At 42.7% G+C, this 18,314-nt stretch overlaps 1 protein-coding gene across 1 annotated transcript in view; it reads left to right on the top strand.

Annotated features, from left to right (window-relative positions):
- CDH3 (cadherin 3) overlaps positions 1 to 18,314 on the top strand; it is a 47,096-nt gene that overhangs the window by 13,900 nt on the left and 14,882 nt on the right. The window contains 2 exon segments of the mRNA XM_020989094.2: positions 7,893 to 8,098; positions 9,914 to 10,039. Coding sequence (XP_020844753.1) covers positions 7,893 to 8,098; positions 9,914 to 10,039 — 332 coding nt within the window.

Here is an 18,314-nt window from a genome sequence, read left to right as displayed (position 1 = left end):
TCCGGTTCCCCTTTGTGTTAACTACTCTTCCTTAAAAACTCAAGGCTTGTTGGGTTTGGCTCTATGGGTTGTAATAGAAAGATGTGGAAACTGAGGACCTGGATGATAACCATCTGAGTGACCTTTAGCAAGCTACTTACCCCCTTCAAGCCTCTGTTTACCTCTCGGTAAAATGAGAGGGCTCAGATTGTCTCTTAGTCCCCTCCTGCCAACCTGTTTGTCACAGGGAACATCTTTTCCTTTCCTCTCCCTCTTCCTCCTAGGTAGGTTGAATATGCCCATATTCCAGCTGAGAAGGTAGAGGCCTGGATACAGGAAATGCAGTGCTCAGGATCCCAGACTGGCCAATTGTCTGGCCCTCCCTGGAGGGAGCAGTAGGCATGTTTGCGTAATGCCAGGATAAAAAATAAATCACCCTAGAGCAGAGAGTTTGGGTGAGGTCTCACCCCATGGTTTTCAGTCCTGAAAAGCTCACAGGTGCTTGGCATTTCATTGGGGCCCTTTTCCTCCAGGGATTTGTGCCTTCTTGCCCAAGTTATGTTCATGGCTCCTGTTCAGGATGTAGGGCCAAATTTCCCTGGATGGGTGAAGGGAGCCCTGCATTATTTAGAGGGGAACTTTGAAAACCATCCAGGGACTTTCAAGTTCCTCTGACTTTTCCTTCTCATCTGGATACAGAGTGCTCTGATTGTCCTGTAAGCCAACCAAGAGTTTTAAGAAGTAGTTGAAACACTCAGGTCTTGGGTCACGAAGCCCCCTATCACCAACCCTCCTGCATTTGTACAGTGCGTCTAACTTTGCACCTATTGTCTTCAATTCTGTGTTTTCGTTTCGTGGGATCATAGGTTTTGGGCTGGAAGGGACCAATTGAGGTCCCCAACTCCAGCCCCATCATTTTACATATAAGGAAACTGAGGCTCAGAGAAGTTAAGTGATTTGTCTATGGTCACACAGCTAACAGTGGCTGAGGAAGGGTTTGAACTCAGGTCTTCCTGACTTCAGACTCGGAGCCTTGCCCACTGCTGTACTCATAACATGCCTATCAGATAGATAGGGCAGGTTCTTTCTTTTTTTCTTCCTTTTTCCTCTCTCCTTTTTTTTTTTTTGGAGGCAATCGAGGTTAAGTGACTTGCCCAGGGTCACACAGTTAATAGATTTCTGAGGCCATATGTGAACTCAGTCCTCTTGACTTCAGGTCCCGTGCTCTATCCATTGCACTACCTAGCCACCCCGGGCAGGTCCTTTAAGCCCCACTTGTGAATTGGAATACTGAGGCATCATCATATTTCATAATTCTAGAACTGGAAGGGAGGCAGTGGACTTGGCATCAGGAACGGCGGAGTTCAAGTCCTGCCTCAGTCACCTATTGACCCTGGGCGAGTCATTTAACTTCTCTTAATCCTAGTTTCCTCATCTGTGAAATGTGGACAATAATAGCACCCACCTCACAGGGTCATTGTGAGGATCAAATGAAATAATATATGTGAAGTGATTGCAAACCTTAAAAAACTTATATGAATGTTAGCTGTTATTGTTGCAAAAAACTGAGGCTGAGGAAGTAGAGGCTTCCCCTCTATCTGTTTTTGTCTCGTGTGTTCAGGTCAAGTGAAATATTTGTTACGGTGCAGCACCTGACACATACTAGGCACTACATACACACGTGTATATATGCACATACAGCTTCTCTCATTAGAATGTAAGCTTTTTGAGGGCAGGAACTGGTTTTTTTTTTCTCTGTATCCCAGGCTCAGGACAGTGCTTGGCACATAACTATATAAATGCTTCTTCCCTTCATGGATTTCTATATGTTGTCTCTCTCATTAGAACATAAGCTTTTTGAGGGCTTTATCTCCAGGGCTTAGCACATAGCCTGGCACGTGGGAGGTGGGTCCTAAGTACTTGTTGATTGATGAAGTGACTTGTCCAAGGTCACACTGGTACTGCCTGTCAGCAGCAGGATGTCTGGCCTGCTTTCCACATTTAAATGACTAGCCAGATCCCGAGCTCTCCTGCATTGGCGCCCTGTGGTCTAGCCCTGGTCCCATGCTCAGGGAGTGTTTATTCCTCAGTGGGAAGGCAGGAGGCAGAGCTCGGCCCCCATGACTTCGCTGAAGTCTGAGTGGGCTGACTGGACTTGCTTTTACCCAAGGCTGCTGGTGAAAATAGGAATCCAGCTTCTTCTGCGGCTACATCACTGACTAGTGGGAGAGGGGGGATGAGTGATGATAAAGGCGGAATTGAAATCAATTTCATGTTTAAAGGGATGATGCAATCAGATGACAGGAAATGGAACTGGCACAAAGGGTACTAAAACTGGCCCTGAGGCTTTGGGTTTACCATCAGGCTGCCTCGCCAGTGACTCAGTGGTCTGCCTTCAGGGAAACGGCTCCTGTTATTACAAGTGTCTGAGGAAGCATCCGGGGCAGGGCTGCTGCTGTAGCTGCCTCCCACCCCGCACCCTCAAAAGCCGATCCACCGCCCTGATGGTGCCACCCCATTCTAAAAGCTACCCCGAACCCTCCCTCGGTTTCAGCTTCTCCGTCAAGGTAGACCAGTATTCCCTACTTGTTGTCAAAGCAGAGGGACCAGTCATTTATGAAGCACCTGCTGCTTCTGCTAGACGCCCTTGAAGAAAAATCGTTTCAGCTCTTAGAGAGCTTCAGTGGATGGTAACTGGAAGTGAAAGAGCTGGGTCCTCACGCTTGTTGGGTTTAAAATGCTTGGCTTGGAAGAAGGAAGGGGAGATAACACCCGGCCCTCCCAGCATCACTTCTCTGTCACGATGCCTAACCATTTCTGCCCTGTGGATTGTTGTCTGGGACAGGAGCTGTCCAGTGAGATACAGCCTGACTGATGCTGTAGAGAAGGATGAGTCCTTTTACCTTACCTGAGCCAGGTCTGTGGCAATAGGTCCTAGCAACCCATATCTGTTGCGTCATTCAGAAGGAGGCTGGGTTGGGTTCTGCTCTTCTCTACTCCCTGGTCTCCTCCAGCTGTTAGGGCCTTCTATTCTAAGGTTACCAGCCATCTACTCTGTAGACATATTTAATTATTTACCTGTTGGTCTGACTCCCTAGAATATAAGCTTCTTGAGGACAGGGAATATTTTTGCCCTTTTTTGGGGGGGTATCCACAGTGCTTAGCATAGTGCCTGGTGCATACAGTAAGATCTTAGTCAATGCTTATTGATTTCTTAATTGATTTACACAGCAGCATGAAACTACAGGTGTCTAGGTCTACTGCCTATAAGGTATGGTTGATCCACTAACTTCCTGCTGGGAGACTTGATAAGGCCAGTATCCCAGCAGATCTGGAGCATCTTATAACCTCTCCAAATAGCCAGGGCCAAAGCATTGTTTAGAAAAGAGAGAGTTTTAAGAATGGAGAAGGTAACCTGGACTAAAGTATAAGTAAGGGATATCAGGGTACATTGGAAAAAAGTGAGAAGAGAAGAAAGAGACCTGAATTTTAGGTTCTATCACTAACTAGGTTGTAGAGATGTAACGAAGGTGGGGTGACTGAGGCTTTGCCCCAGGGCTCTCATATCTGAGGAGAACATCTCTCAAGCTGTTCCACTGAAGCCACCACCCTCAGGATCCTATTGTGCTGGTGGCTCTCCTAGGCATTCCCTTTGGTAGCCAGCCATGCCCCAGGGGCACAAACCATCCTCTGGGGAACAAGTCTTCTCCCATTTCATGTGTGCTCAGAACATGTTGTCCTCTGTGCTGGCCTACTATCCACCCTCCCTATCTGCATTTGCCTGGATTTCTTAGCTGCTCCTCAGCAAGTTAATTTGGACTAAACGACTTTAGGCAAATCATGTGTTCACTCTGTTAACAGTTTCCTCCTCTACTCAAAGATCTCTGATCTTTGCAGTAGAAATACTCCCTCCAGTGATCCTCATGAGTTACTTCAGCCAAGAAATTCATTATCCTGTGGCCAACCTGGTGGTAAGCCTTTCCCCAAACTTAGCTAGGTTGTCCCCTTGCCAATAGGCATTGCCAGGCCCCCTGTAGAAGCCTTCCTGGCGTGGCATAGAACTTGCCAAAACTTGTGTCCTCCTGGCATAGCCCTTGAGAAGCCCAAAGCATCTCCATGCCAGGATGAGGTAACTGAAGATTTTAATGGAAATCACCTTAAGTGAAACACTGTAAATAGGGGAGAACTGGAGCCTTTTGTATCTTTGGACTTTTTTTATGTTAAGGATCCTGCCTGAGTAGGAACAATCTGCATTTCTATGTCCTTGTAAGCCTTTTGGCCAGCAAGGATTTGTGAGGGCCAAGCACTGTGCTAAGTGCTTGGATACAGAGAAAGGCAAAAACAGAGCCCCTGCCTTCAAGAGGGTCACATTCTAATGGGAGAGACAACATTCAAACAACTATGAACGTAGAAGATATATGTTGCTGTTGCTTATCCTTTTTTCTTGAAGAGGACCATGACATCAGGAAGGTGATGCCAGGACTTCCAAGTGAACTAGATTTAAGTGAGGGAGGGCTACACATAAGGACATACAGTAGAAATGAAAGGTAATGACAGAGGCAAGGTATTAGCAGTGGGGGAGGATGAGGAAAGGCTTCCTGTATAACATGGGATTTTCGCTAAGACTGGAAGGAAGCCAGGAGGAAGAGCATTCTGGGTACTGGGGACAGCCAGTGAACATGTTTGGAGATGGGAGAGATGGAGTGTTTTGTGAAAAGAATTAGCAAGAAGTCACTGGATCAAAGAGTTTTTGGAGGTGAATAAGATGTAAGAAGACTGGGAAAGGTAGGAAGGCACTAGGGTATAGAGGGCTTTAAAAGCCAATCACATCCTTTTATATTTGGTCCTGTAGGTACTAGGGGGCCACAGGAGTTTGCCAAATAAAGGCATAGTGTGGTCAGATGTGTTCCTTAAGGAAGATCTGTTTGTTAGATGAGTGGAGATTGGATTAGAGTGGAGAAAGATTTAAGGCACATTAGGGTGGTGACAATGTCAGAAGAGAGAAGGGGGCAGGTGTGCAAGATGTAATGAAGGTAAAATTGACAGGACTTGGCAACAGATTGAATATGGCAGCCATCAGGAGAGGTGAAGCTTTCAAACCTGGGTGGCTGAGAGGATGTTGGGACCCTCGGACTCTAATAGGGAAATTTGGAAGTAGGGAGGGTTTTGGGGGAAAGATAATGAGTTTAGTTTCAGACATGTTGAATTTAAGATATTTATGAAGCATCCAGTTCCAGATATCCAACAGTATTTGGAGGTGTAAGTCTGGAGTTTTAAGTGAGAGATTAGTGCTGGATAAATAGATCTGAAAATTATTTGCATAGAGAGGATAATTGATGATAATTGAATCCATGGGAGCTGATTAGATCACCAAATAAAATAGCTAGGAGAAGAGAAGAGGGCCCAGGAGAGAGCCTTAAGGAACATCCATGTTTGACAGATGTGACCTGGATAAAGATCTCTCAAAGGAGACTGAGAAAGGGTGGTTTAATAGGTAGGAGGAAAACCAGGAGAGAGTGGAGTCCAGAAAACCCAGGGAGAAGAGACCTTCGAGGTACTTTCATTCCAGAAGAATGAGGATTGAGCAAAGGGACTTCAAGGGCATCTAGGTGGAGTGGTGGATAGAGCATCTAGCCTGGAGTCAAGAAGACCTGAGTTCAAATGCAGCCTCAAACACTTACCAGCCCATTGGAGTCACCACAAGTGTTTGGGGTATTTTCCATCCAGCCTTCTCTCCCCTCCTCCCCCCAACCCCAGACAGAGACATCCTCCTTGGTTCTGTCCCCTGGTTCTGTCTTTTCTTCCTCGAGGGGCTGATGGACTCAGTAAGCCAGGGCAGGCTTCCTCTGTGGTCTCCTGGCCACAGGTGGCACTTCCTAACTCCAGAAACCTGTGTCTTTGGTCACGAGGGAGAAGCAGGGTTAACCCCTCTGTCTGGATGGGAGCAAAGGGACGGAGGGCAAATGCCTCAGATCTGGAGTCAAATCTGGGCGCTGCTACTCACTTCTTTTCTGAGCCTCAGTTTCTTCCTCTGTAAAATGAGGAGAGGCTGGGCTGAATTGGATTCTAAGGTCCATCCTAATTCTAAATTTATGACATCTGGCCCTTTGTTGCTTTATTTATGTTTATTTATTTATGAAGTTCCATCTCACTCTAAATCCTGTGAATGTGATAAATTCCAGGATTGGTGTCAAGGATGAACACAAAAAAAGGACCCTCTGAGAACAGATCATTTCATCTACATAGCAGTGTTTATGCTGCTGCCCTTGCAATACCTGGCTTCCATTAATAGTAACAGCAGCAGCAGCAGCTGCGTTTATGTGGCCGCTTAAGGCTTGACAAGTACTTGATCTATCTTAACTTGTTTGATCCTCAAAACAACCCCATAAAGGAGGTGCTGTTATTAGCCCCATTTTATGGAGGAAAAACTGAGGCATAGAGGTTAAGTGACTTGTCCAGGTTTACACAGGAATAACTGAGTTTCAGTCCTGCCTCAGACTCAGTCTTTCCTGACTCCAAGTCAGGAGGATTCAGCTCAAAGGCCACTTCCTGCAGGAAGCGTTTCGTGATCTCTCCCAGAAGCCAGACAGAGTAGCCAATATAGCACCAGGCCTGATGTCAGGATGACCTGAGTTCGAAACCAGCCTCAGGTACTAAATATCTTTGTGACCCTGGGCAAGTCATTTAAATTCTGTTTCCTCATCAGTAAAATGAAGGTAATAGTAGCACCTGTCTCTCAGGTTGTTTTAAGGATCAAATGAGATACTAATTGTAAAGCACTTAGTACAGTGCCTGGCACATAGTAGGTGCTTTATAAGTATTAGCTATTTGAATTATTATGATTAGTGCCATTCCCTATATGGTTAGCTTCCAGTTATTCTGTACTTTTACAGTTATTATGAGGGGGCAGCCAGGTGGCACAGTGGATAGAGCACTGGCCCTGGATTCAGGAGGACCTGAGTTCAAATCCAGCCTCAAGACACTAGCTGTGTGACCCTGGGCAAGTCACTTAACCCCATTGCCTAGCCAAAAAAAAAACAAAACAAAAATGCAGTTATTATGTTCTAATTTGTATCCATTGTTTCCCTCATTAGATTTTAAGCATCTTGAGGGCAAGGACCATTTTTACATTTTCTTTGCCTGGAATCTTGATGTGACTTTTGCTCAGTTCTGGCTTTTGTGAGGTTCTTTGCAGTTGTCTAATCCAAATCTGTTTCAGAGTCTCTGGTCTTAATAACTATGCAGAAACTTAACCGGGTATGGTAAGTTATGTTTTGAACAAGAGTCACATTTAGAAGGCTTGCATCAAGAGTACATACACACACACACACACACACACACACACACACACACACACACACATCTTCCACCTTGATCCTTCCATGCACCAATCTGCTTCCCTCCCCACAAGAGGAGAGGGAAGAAGAGGGAGGGAGAAAGAGAGAGAGAGAGACAGAGAGAGAGACAGAGAGAGAGATGGGGCAATGGGTATGAACGAGAGAAATCCTTCTAAGTGTGACACCCTAACAAAGCACAGCTTGCCATACCCTAATTAAGTCTCTATGTAGTAGTTATGGGGTGAGTTGAGTAGCTCTTGGCTTATCAAATGTTTTCCCAGAAGTATCTCCAGCCCCAGGAACGTTCCTCTCCCTTTCTTTATTTTTCCCCATTTGTTCTTCAATTTTCTTTTTTGACTATGAGCCTAATCCATAAACAGGAGCATCAGGGTCCACAAAGAACTGAAGAGTATTATATATGAACTCTTGTCACGTTGGATTTGGTGGGTTGGGGAATGGGTTTATCCAGTTTAATATGGCAGTAGCCAAGCTGCAGTTTGTTTTCCTGTCTGGATTTTTGGGATTCCTTTGGAATCACCGCTTTTCCTGACATTCCTTTTCTCCTTCCTTTCTCAGTGACATTGATCGGGTGTCCTGGACAGGGGCTGGAGCTGCTCAGCACAGATGACCATTTCAGCATGAGGAGTGACGGGACACTCCTGGTGAAACAGCCGGTGTCCCTGCAGGACAGGAGGACTTTCTCCATCTATGCCAGAGACTCAAATGACCAGGAAGCCTCTGTCACCGTGACAGTAATGAGGAGGCAGGAGCCCTCTGATGAGGTAATAGGAGCACTCTCTTTAGATAGCAAGGACCTAGAGTTTGAGTTGTATGGTCGGGAGATATATGAGCTCTGATTGGCTCTTAGCAGGATGGGAAAGTGGAAAGAACAGCAAGGTGGAACACTGTCTAGAAGGCTGGACCTGGAGTCAGGAAGACCTGAGTTCAAATCTGGCTTCAGGCACTTATTAGCAGTGTGACCCTGGGCAAGTCACTTAACCTCTCTGTCTCAGTTTCCTTATCTGCAAAATGGGGATAATAATTTGCACCTACCTTCCCAGGGTTGTTGTGAGGATCAAATGAGATAATATTTGCACAGTGCTTAACACAGTGGCTGGCACATAGTAAACAGCATATAAATGTTAGCTATTATTATTATAGCACTTTGCAAACTTTAAAGAAATTATACAAATGCTAATAATGCTTATTATGGTTAACCTGGTGTCAGGAAAGAGCTTTTCGTTGTAGGTGAATAAGCAGGCAAGCATAACTATCAGTTCTTTCTCTGGTTTTTTTTTTCTCTTCCTGATCCCTGACCTTTGGTTTTAGTGTTGGCCAGAGAATTCCAGGTCAGAACTCACTGGGGAGTTGGCCTTCTGTGATCCCTTGGGCTTCATGTGTCCTGCTAAAAAACTGATTCTGCAGGGCCAGCTAGGTGGTACAGTGGATAGAGCACTGACCTTGGAGTCAGGAGAACCTGAGTTCAAATCTGATCTCAGACACATGACACTAGGTGTGTGACCCTAGGCAAGCCATTTAACCCCAATTGCCTCCCCCCCAAAAAAAAGACCAGATTCTGCAGCCAAGATGACTGGAGTTATTTGGCCCAGAGGCCTAGAATTCCCTACTATAAGCCAGATCTTGGCTTAGGACGTTGGCTTCAGTTTGGCATTTTGGGGTGACAGTCTCCCTGTTTCCTGGGTCCAGATGCCCTGCCCTCAAAGCACTCTTAACAGCTTTCAAGCTCATTCTCCCTCATACTGCTACTACCACTACCACTACTACTACCACTGCCAGTACTACCTAGCTTGTTAACTAGTAAACTAGCATTTATATAGCATCTGCTATATGCCAGGCACTGTGCTAAGAACTTTACAATTATTATCTCATTTGATCCTTTCAACTCTAGAAGGTAAGTGCTGTTATTATTCCCATTTTGTAGATGAAGAAACTGAGGTAAATAGGGGTTAAATGGCTAGAAAAGTTTATTATGTAAGTAACTATGGATTTTCTAGGTCCCTGTCAGTTTTGGGAGTGCCCTTAGCACAGAAAATGTTAGAGCTGGGCAAGGAAGAGGGGGAATCAGGGGAACGGAGATGGGGACCTTAGAACATAGAATGTCAGAGCAGGGAGGAGCTATAGAACATGGGATGTCAGGGCTGGAAGGGCCCCTAGAATATAAAATGTCAGCACTAGGAGGGATCTTAGAACACAGATACTCTGTTCGTAAAATGAGGATAAAATTTCTGGCCGCTCTTTACCTACTTCTTTGAGCTGTTGAGAATAAATGGAATAACTTATATCCTTGAGAAAAAGCCTCGAAGCTCTTGGAGAAAGGCCTGAGCTTCTCATTTTCTGGGGAGTATTAGTGGCGGGAGAATACTAGGGAAACTAACTTGCCCCGAGCCCTGTCTTTGTCCCAGATCCCATGTAGAAGCATCACCAACCTTACCCATTTATTTCCTTTCTCCTTCCTATTGTACTCTTCCCATCAGGGAAAGGAAAGGGGTGTGTGTGTGTGTGTGTGTGTGTGTGTGTGTACACATACACCCACTATTTTTATGTCTGTAGTAAAGAATCTTTGCCTCTTCTCTTAGGAAAGGCAGGCACTGAAGTCTTCCTTGTCCAAACGCAGTCTTCGAAGACGGAAGAGGGAATGGGTTGTACCTCCCATCTCTGTTTCTGAAAATGGGAAGGGTCCTTTTCCCCAGAAACTGAATCAGGTATGGATCCACCTTCTCTGCAAATGCTCCAGGTGGCTGGGACTCTGACCCCCTCCCTGCACCTCATCCTAATTCCCCCATCCTCTGTTAAGTCTCTATTTGGAAAGCATGGATATTATGAGGATTTGATATAGCAACATCTGCTAAAAAGCATCATTCTTAGGGCTCAGTGTTATGTGCAGGTGATTTGGAGCAGTTGTAATAAGGCTTACTGGTTGAGTTCTTCAGAGTGTTTTGAGGTCTATATTTGTAGTAGGTACAGGACTTTAATTATCAATCCATGAAAGATGGAGCGTTTCTGATGGATCATTTAAGCCACCACGTCACATTGTGCTGGGTATTTGTTTTACCTTCTGTAGTGACGTATTACAATGTTTCTTTGCATATCTAACTTTGGTTACTAAGTGAGGGCTTCGTGAGGGTAATCCTTCTGTAGTTTTTGGTGGCAATGACTGGGCCCTGAGTGGCCATTCTTAACCTGACTTCATCTCACTCATGGTTCCATTCATAGGTTCCTTCCAGAGGCATACCAGTTTGGGCTCAATGGACACATCTAATGATATATTCCTGTTTTCAACCTTAATAGTGGCTCAGAAAAGCTATCGCTATGCCAAAAAGTATTTCTATGGGGTGTTGACCTGTTCATCGTGTGTTCCAAGAAATTCTATCCATCTCTCATCTTTCTCCTTTTTGCTAAGGAGGTGTGTAGCTTTCTACAGCTGCCTGAGGCTGATGGGGCCTGCTCGCTCTTTTATTGATACTGTACATGTTATTGCCATTAATTATTATATCATAGTTATCAATCTTCTTTCACAAAGGGAGTTTTCTTATGAGGAGTTTCATATATCAATGAAGTGGAAGGTCCAGTGAATAATAATGATGACAATAATTAATGATGTTATTACTATTATTAAAACAGCCAAGGCTAGTGGATAGAATGCTACACTTAAACTCAAGAGGGACCTGCCTTTGACCTTTCTAGCCATATGCCCTTTACTTGTGTGTGCCTTAGCAAGTCTCTAGGATTTACCTTCTAAGAGGGCTTATGGGTAGATAGTGGAGTATTAGGGCCTAGAGGAGTCCAGCTCCCCCACAAACATTGCAGAAAAACTTTAAAACAGTTAAAATAGAAATAAGAGAATCAAGTGTAGGATCTTCCATTCACCCAGATCTGCATGGAATAATGGTTAGAGACCCTGCAAAAGCCAGAAGGAGTTTTATGTCAACTAGAAACGGACTTCAAGCAGAGCCCAGCAAGAGAATGGTCCTAGAGCCTAGCAGTGAGCACAAAGGCCTAGGAAGAGCTCGATTTGGGGAGAGCCCAATGGCAGATGCAAAGACCCCAGGCAGAGCCTGACTTGGGGAACATATCCCCAGCGCCCTCTGGCAAAAAGGAGGCCCAGGGAGAGGCCAGAATAGGGTGAGCCCTAGCAAGAGCTCAGTGAGAGAGCAGCCCCAGAGGCTTGTAGAGGTCAGTAGGGAGAGAAAGGCAGAGGGAGTGAAGAGGCAGAGCTAAGCCTCTCAACAGGAGAAACACTGCCTGTTTGGGAGTGGCCTGGGACTGCAGAAGAAGATAAAGGCCTCAATGGCTGGGCCACCTGGAGCCCTGAACTACAGCAGAATAAAGACCACGAGCGTTGTGCAGGCAGCTCCAACCTACTCTAGTATCAGGCACCCGGGGCCTAAACGTCAGCAGGAAGCAGGCCCAAACAATTCCTGCAGAAAGTAAAACCATGGGGCACCAGCCCTGAAGTCAGGAGGACCTGAGTTCAAATGTGACCTCAGAACAACACTTACTAGCTGTGTGACCCTGGGCAAGTCACTTAACCCCAATTGCTCCCAAAAATAAAGTAAAACCATAAAACTCGGCACCAAGCAGGGCCCACTCACGCTATTCAGGCCTACAGAAATGGAGCTTGGCCCATGCTCTGAGACTACTGAGGTGAGAAAACCGAAGGAAATGCCAAGCGCGATGAAGAAATGCCCTCTACTGAGAGAGACCAAAGGGAAAACCTTGCAGGAGCTGTCCTGCAGCAGGTACAAGTAGAGCTTCAGAGAAATAATGCCCGGCCACCAGATTACAAGAGTACCTGGAAGAAATGAAACGAGACACAAAACGGATTAGCAGGGAAAGAATGATACCCTGGATCAGATGGTGGGAAACCTCATTCACCTGAGTGCCCTGAAAATTAGAGTGAACCAGATGAAAAACAACTCACTGAGATGAGAAATTTAAAAAAAAATTAAAAGATGGGGGAGAGGGGATAGAAAAAAATGTAGGAAAGATAATATCAAAAGCAACTTGGAAAATGGATCAAGGAAAGATAATGTAAGAATTATCTGAAAATCATGACAAAAAAAAAAAAGCTTGGATGCCATATTTCAAGAAATCATAAATGAGGAGCAGCTGGATGGCATAGTGGATAGAGCACCAGCCCTGGATTCAGGAGGACATGAGCTCAAATCCAGCCTCAGACACATAACACTTACTAGCTGTCCCTGGGCAAGTCACTTAACCCCATTGCCTAGCCCCCCCCAAAAAAAATCATAAATGAAAACTTCCCTGCACTCTTAGAATGAGTGGGCAAAGTAAAACTAGAAAAAAATCAGCTAGTCACCTCCTAAAAGAAACTCTAAAATGAAAACTCAAAATGAATATCATAGCCAAAATCCATAGCTTCCTGGGCAAAGGAGAAATGCAACAAGAAGCCAAAAATAAAGCATTTAAGTACCAAGCCATGGTTAGGATCATACAAGATTTGGGAACTGCCACAATAAAGGGGAATAGAACTTGAAATATGATATTCCAAAAGGAGAATGATATAAAGTCTTATAATCAAGAATAAATGATATGGCAGACCTAAATATAATCCTATAGGGGAAAAGGGATCTTTAATGAAATCAAGGTTTCCAAATGGAAACACAGGAGCCCAGAAAGACGTAGAACAATATATACTTACATTCAGTTGTAAGGTACTATGTGGGGGCTGAATTGATTACATGCTAATAGGGGAATAAGAAACCTTTCTTCCTAAAACCCAGTATCTTTTGTTTTTTTTTAAATTTTATTAATTTATTTTGATTTATCAACAATCACTTCCATATGCTTTTGAGTTGAAAATTTTTCTCCCCCTTCCTCCCCCCCACCCTCCCCAAGACAATCTGATATAGGCTTTACATTTACATACCCATTAAACATATTTTCACATTAGTGAAGTTGTAAGTAAAAATTAAAACCAATAGGAGGAACCATCGGAAAGAGGAAACAAAACTCAACAGAAGGTAAAAATAAGTGATAGCGATTCGACTGCCATAGTTCTTTCTTTGGATGTGGACAGCATTTTCCATCCCGAGGCCTCTGGAGATGTCTTAGATCCTCGTAATGCTGAGAAGGGTTCAGTTTAACAATATTAGCCATTGCATAACGTGGCTGTTATTGTGTACAAAGTCCTCTTGGTTCTGCTCACTTCACTCAGCATCAGACTATATAAGTCTTCTTCTTCCCAGGTTTTTCTGAAGTCAGCCTGTTCATCATTTCTTATAGCATAATAGTATTCCATTACATTCATATACCACAACTTGCATCCTCTCAATTTCCAATTCTTTGCCACCACAAAAAGAGCTGCTATGAATATTTTTGTACATGTGGGTCCTTTTCCCATTTGTTTGATCTCTTTGGGATATAGCCCTAGAAGTGCTATTGCCGGATCAAAGGGTATGCACATTTTTGTAGCCCTTTAAGCATAGTTCCAAATTGTTCTCCAAAATGGTTAGATCATTTCACAACTCCACCAACAATGTATTAGTGTTCCAATTTTCCCACATCTTGTCCAACATTTATCATTTTCCTGTTTTGTCATGTTGGCCAATCTGATAGGTGTGATGTGGTACCTCAGAGTTGTTTTGATTTGCATTTCTCTAATCGATAACGATTTAGAGCATTTTTTCATATGACTATAGATGGCTTTAATTTCTTCATCTGAGAACTGTCTGTTCATATCCTTTGACCATCTATCAATTGGGGAATGGCTTGTGTTCTTATAAATTTGTCTTACTTCTCTATGTATTTTAGAAATGAGGCCTTTATCAGAGAGACTGGTTGTAAAAATTCTTTCCCAATTTTCTACCTTCCTTCTAATCTTAGTTGCATTGGCTTTGTTTGTGCAAAAACTTTTCAATTTAATGTAATCAAAATTATCCATTTTGCTTTTCATAATGTTCTCTATCTCCTGTTTGGTCATGAATTCTTCTGTTCTCCATAGATCTGATAGGTAAACTATTCCTTGTTCTCCCAGTTTACTTATGGTATCAGCCTTTATATCTAAGTCATGAACCCATTTTGACTTTATTTTGGTATATGGTGTGAGACCCAGTATCTTTTAAGAGCCATAAAGAAAGACAAGTATGACAGACAGAAGGCCTAGGGGGTCATTTTTCTTAAGTTGTCTCTAGATATCCTGTCTTTAAGCTCAACATTTTGTTGTATGGTGATCATGCTTTTTTAATGTTATTACTTTTTTCTTCTCTTCTTCTAGATTGTCCTTCACTTCTATATATTTGCATTTCCAATCACTTATTTTCTCTTTTGTTTCTTTGGTGAAGCTTACCACCATGAATTCAAGTTTTCCTATTCAGCTATTTCTGCTGTGCAGGCATAAATTCTGTTGTCACAATTCTTATTTATTTTTTAAACCTTCCAGGAGCATCCTGCTTATGGTTTCAAACTTTTATGGGAATCCACAGAGTCCTCTGCTTCATTGGGTATTGGTCTTGAAATATTTATTCATAAATGTCTGGACTCTTCCCTGATCTGGAAGCCATGTTTCCTTCTATTATTACTATCTTCCCTGTTGGTTTATCTGCTTATGCTCAAGCCTTCAATTGAATTTTCTTCCTCTTGAGATCTTTGGTAATTTCAGCCTTTTTCCCCTTGTTTTCCCCTATTGCTCACTTTTTAACTCCCTCTCATTTGAGGGCAGTTTCCCTGGGGGCTGGATCTCAGAGCTGTCTCACTCTCTTCCTATACTTGGCAATTCACAGGTCACTAGCATTGGTCTCTGCCTCAAGTACCTTCTGGAGGTACAGAATCGTCCCCAGCTAGATGTTGGGCTCTTTTCCTCAGGCTTAATGAGGTTCTGTCCCTTCCCCCTCGGTTTTCTTTGTTCCCCAGTTCTCCGGCTGAGTTCTGTTGTGGCACATTTCACTGATACATTGTTGTCACATCTTGAGCAAGCTTCTTCCCTTTGGATTTTTAAGACACTGAAGGGAAAGGAGATAGAGTTGAGTTCTGTTGCCTCTGCGTCAACTTGTACATCCCAGCATCTGGGCTGCTGAGTCAGGGATTATGATTATTGGCCTTCACTGTTGTTAAATTCATTGGGTTTTCACCTTATTTTGGTGCTGAGCATCCTAAATTGTGGAGATTTCTGGAATTCCTTTGTCTCTTGTGGAGAGTTCCTTCTTTGGAGAGGTTGTGAGGATTGGAAAAAATGTCTAGTCCTCTATCTTGTTGGACATGTGACTTGGAAGTGTCCTCTAGGGGTAGTTTTGTTTTATTTTGATGGTCTCAGAAGAAGATAGAAATGAGAGGGATTGTGGACTATACTGGGGAAGAAAGGAAGAGGAAGGAGAGAAAAATTACTATCACTTAACAGAGATACATAAGATGAAGGATATTTAAACATGGAGAAAAGGATGGAAAGAATGGGAATCTCAGGAACCTCACTTCCATCTAAACTTGGTAAAGGAAGATGGAACCCAATTACATTTATACTTACATACATACATGTGTATGTATGTAACAAACACGAAGAGACTTCAATATTGAAATACATTACACTCAAAAGAAAAATAGGTGTCAGGGCAAGAAAGGCAGATAGAGGGGATGGGCAGGAATGGCTAAGGGAATAGTCATAAGCAAAATAAACCCCAGTGTTGGAAATAGGAATGTGAAGGGATGTGTTAAGAGGAAATAAAGAAATAGTAAGGTCTTAGGATGAGGGTCAGGGCAAGGGGAAGAGAAGAGTTGCAAATAAAAAGGAAACATTTCCATTTCATTCATGGATCACAAGTGTCAGGCAAACTCCCTCTCTTTACCACCTTATTTGTAAAGAAGAGGGTGGGGAGCAAAAAGAGGAGAAAGTAGAAGAGGACAGGATGGAACAGACTGGGTGTACAACATACAGAAAATAATGAACTTAGTAGCCTGGAATTAGATTAGTGCAAAGACCCCAGCTGCTGGGGTAAAAACTCACTATCTCACAAAAACTGCTGTGAAAAAACTAGAAAACTATCTGGCAGAAGTTAGATACAGACCAACATCTCACACATCAAGATAAACACCACATGAAAACAAGATTTAGATGTAAAAAGGTACAACATAAGTAAATTAGAAGAGCAAGGAAGAAGTTACCTTTTAAATCTTTGGGTAGGGAAGAATTCATGACCCAACAAAGGACAGAAATGATCACAGAAGATAAAATGGACAATTTTGATTACATAAAATTAGAAAGATTCTACTAGTGCAGTTAATATTGGGAAGGAAACTGGTAACCAGGGAAAATCTTTGCAGCAGCTTTCTCTGATAAAAGTCTCATAGCCAAGGTATATAAGGAACTGATTCAAATTTAAAGAATAAGAGCTATTTCCCAATAGACAGATACATGGTCAAAAAATATGAACAGGCTATTTTCAAAAAAAGAGCTCCAACTTATTAACAACAAAATAAAAATGTTCCAAACTACGAATACTTAGAAAAATACAAATTAATTCAGCTCTAAGGTTCCATCTCACATCATCAGACTGGCAAAAATGACCAAAAAGGAAAACAACAAAATATTGGAGGGAATGTAAGAAAATGAGCACGCTTATGCCCTGCTGGTAGTGATGTAAATAAATTGATTCAGCTGTTCTGGAAAGCCCCCTCAAAGCAGAAAGCTATATTCAGTCTTCCAACAGTATGTTTCTGGCATATGAAACTCGACAACTTAAACTTCTATAGAACCATATTTACTCAGAACTATGACTAAAAGGATGGGGCATACGTACCCTTTGACTCAGCAACATCACTGTGAGACTAGTACTCTAAAGAATTCAAAGTGCACACAGCCGCTCCTTTAGTAGTAGCAAATAACTGGAAACTAAGGGGGTGCCCATGAATTGGGAAATAGCTGAACATGTTATGCCATCTGAATGTAATAGGATATTATTATTAAGAAATTCCAAAAGGGGTGACATCAGAGAATCCTGGTAAGACTCATATCCGCTGATACTGGGGGAAAGTAGAACCCAAGAAACAATTTATACAATGGCAACATTTTAAAGAAAAAACCCAAAGATTTTAGAACTCTGGTCAGTGTAGAGATAAATTATGGGTCCAAAGGTTGATGATGAAGCATGCTACCCAACAGAGACAGGTGTTGGGCTTCAGATGTGTTTTTGGATATGGTCAATGTGGGAATTTATTTTCCTGGACTATGCATGTTTGTTACGAAGGTTTTCTTTATTGTTCAAATGGAATGGAAGGCAGAGGAAGAGATGATAAATGCTAATAATAATAGTAGCTAACATTTATATGGTGTCTGCTATGTTCCAGGCACTGTGCTGAGTGCTTTACAAATATTATCTTATTTGATCCCCATGACAACCCTAGGATGTAAGCACTATTATTATCCCCATTTTACAGTTGAGGAAACTAAGACAAACAGAGGTTAAGTGACTTGCCCAAGGTTATATGGCTTGTAAGAGTCTGAAGCTGGATTTGAACTTGGGTCTTCCTGACTTCAGGCCCAAAGCTTTAGAAATTAAAATTAATTAGAGAAAAAATTAAAAATTTTTTTTAAAAAATTGACATCACTGAAAAAAAAAAAGAAAGATAATCTAGCATCCAGGCCCCCTAATTCCCAGCATACCATCATTAATTTTAATCGAATAACTCAGGAACCAACTGAAATTCATAATTTTTTTATTTCCCAAATTCATTCTTTACTGAAGTTTGTATTGGGCTAGGAGATTTGATTCAATTAAACAGGCTTCTTCCCCACTTCCATTTATTTATGTATTTTTACTTTTCAACATTCACTTTTATAAGATTTTGAATTCTAAATTTTCTCCCCTCTTCCTTCCCCAAGACAACTTGCAATCTGATGCAGGCTATATACAAACAGGCATTTTCTAAGCACTTACTACATGCCCGGGTACCAAAGATACAAAGATCATTTAAAAAAGTCCCAGACCCCGAAGGAGCTTACATGCTAAGCTGAGGGTGAGGTGGGGT

Source organism: Phascolarctos cinereus, unplaced genomic scaffold (genome assembly GCF_003287225.1).
Source record: "Phascolarctos cinereus isolate Bilbo 61053 unplaced genomic scaffold, phaCin_HiC Scaffold_2;HRSCAF=192, whole genome shotgun sequence".
NCBI lineage: Eukaryota > Metazoa > Chordata > Mammalia > Diprotodontia > Phascolarctidae > Phascolarctos > Phascolarctos cinereus.
The sequence above is the reverse complement of the archived record's forward strand: the minus strand, read 5'-3'. Positions and strand labels throughout refer to the sequence as shown.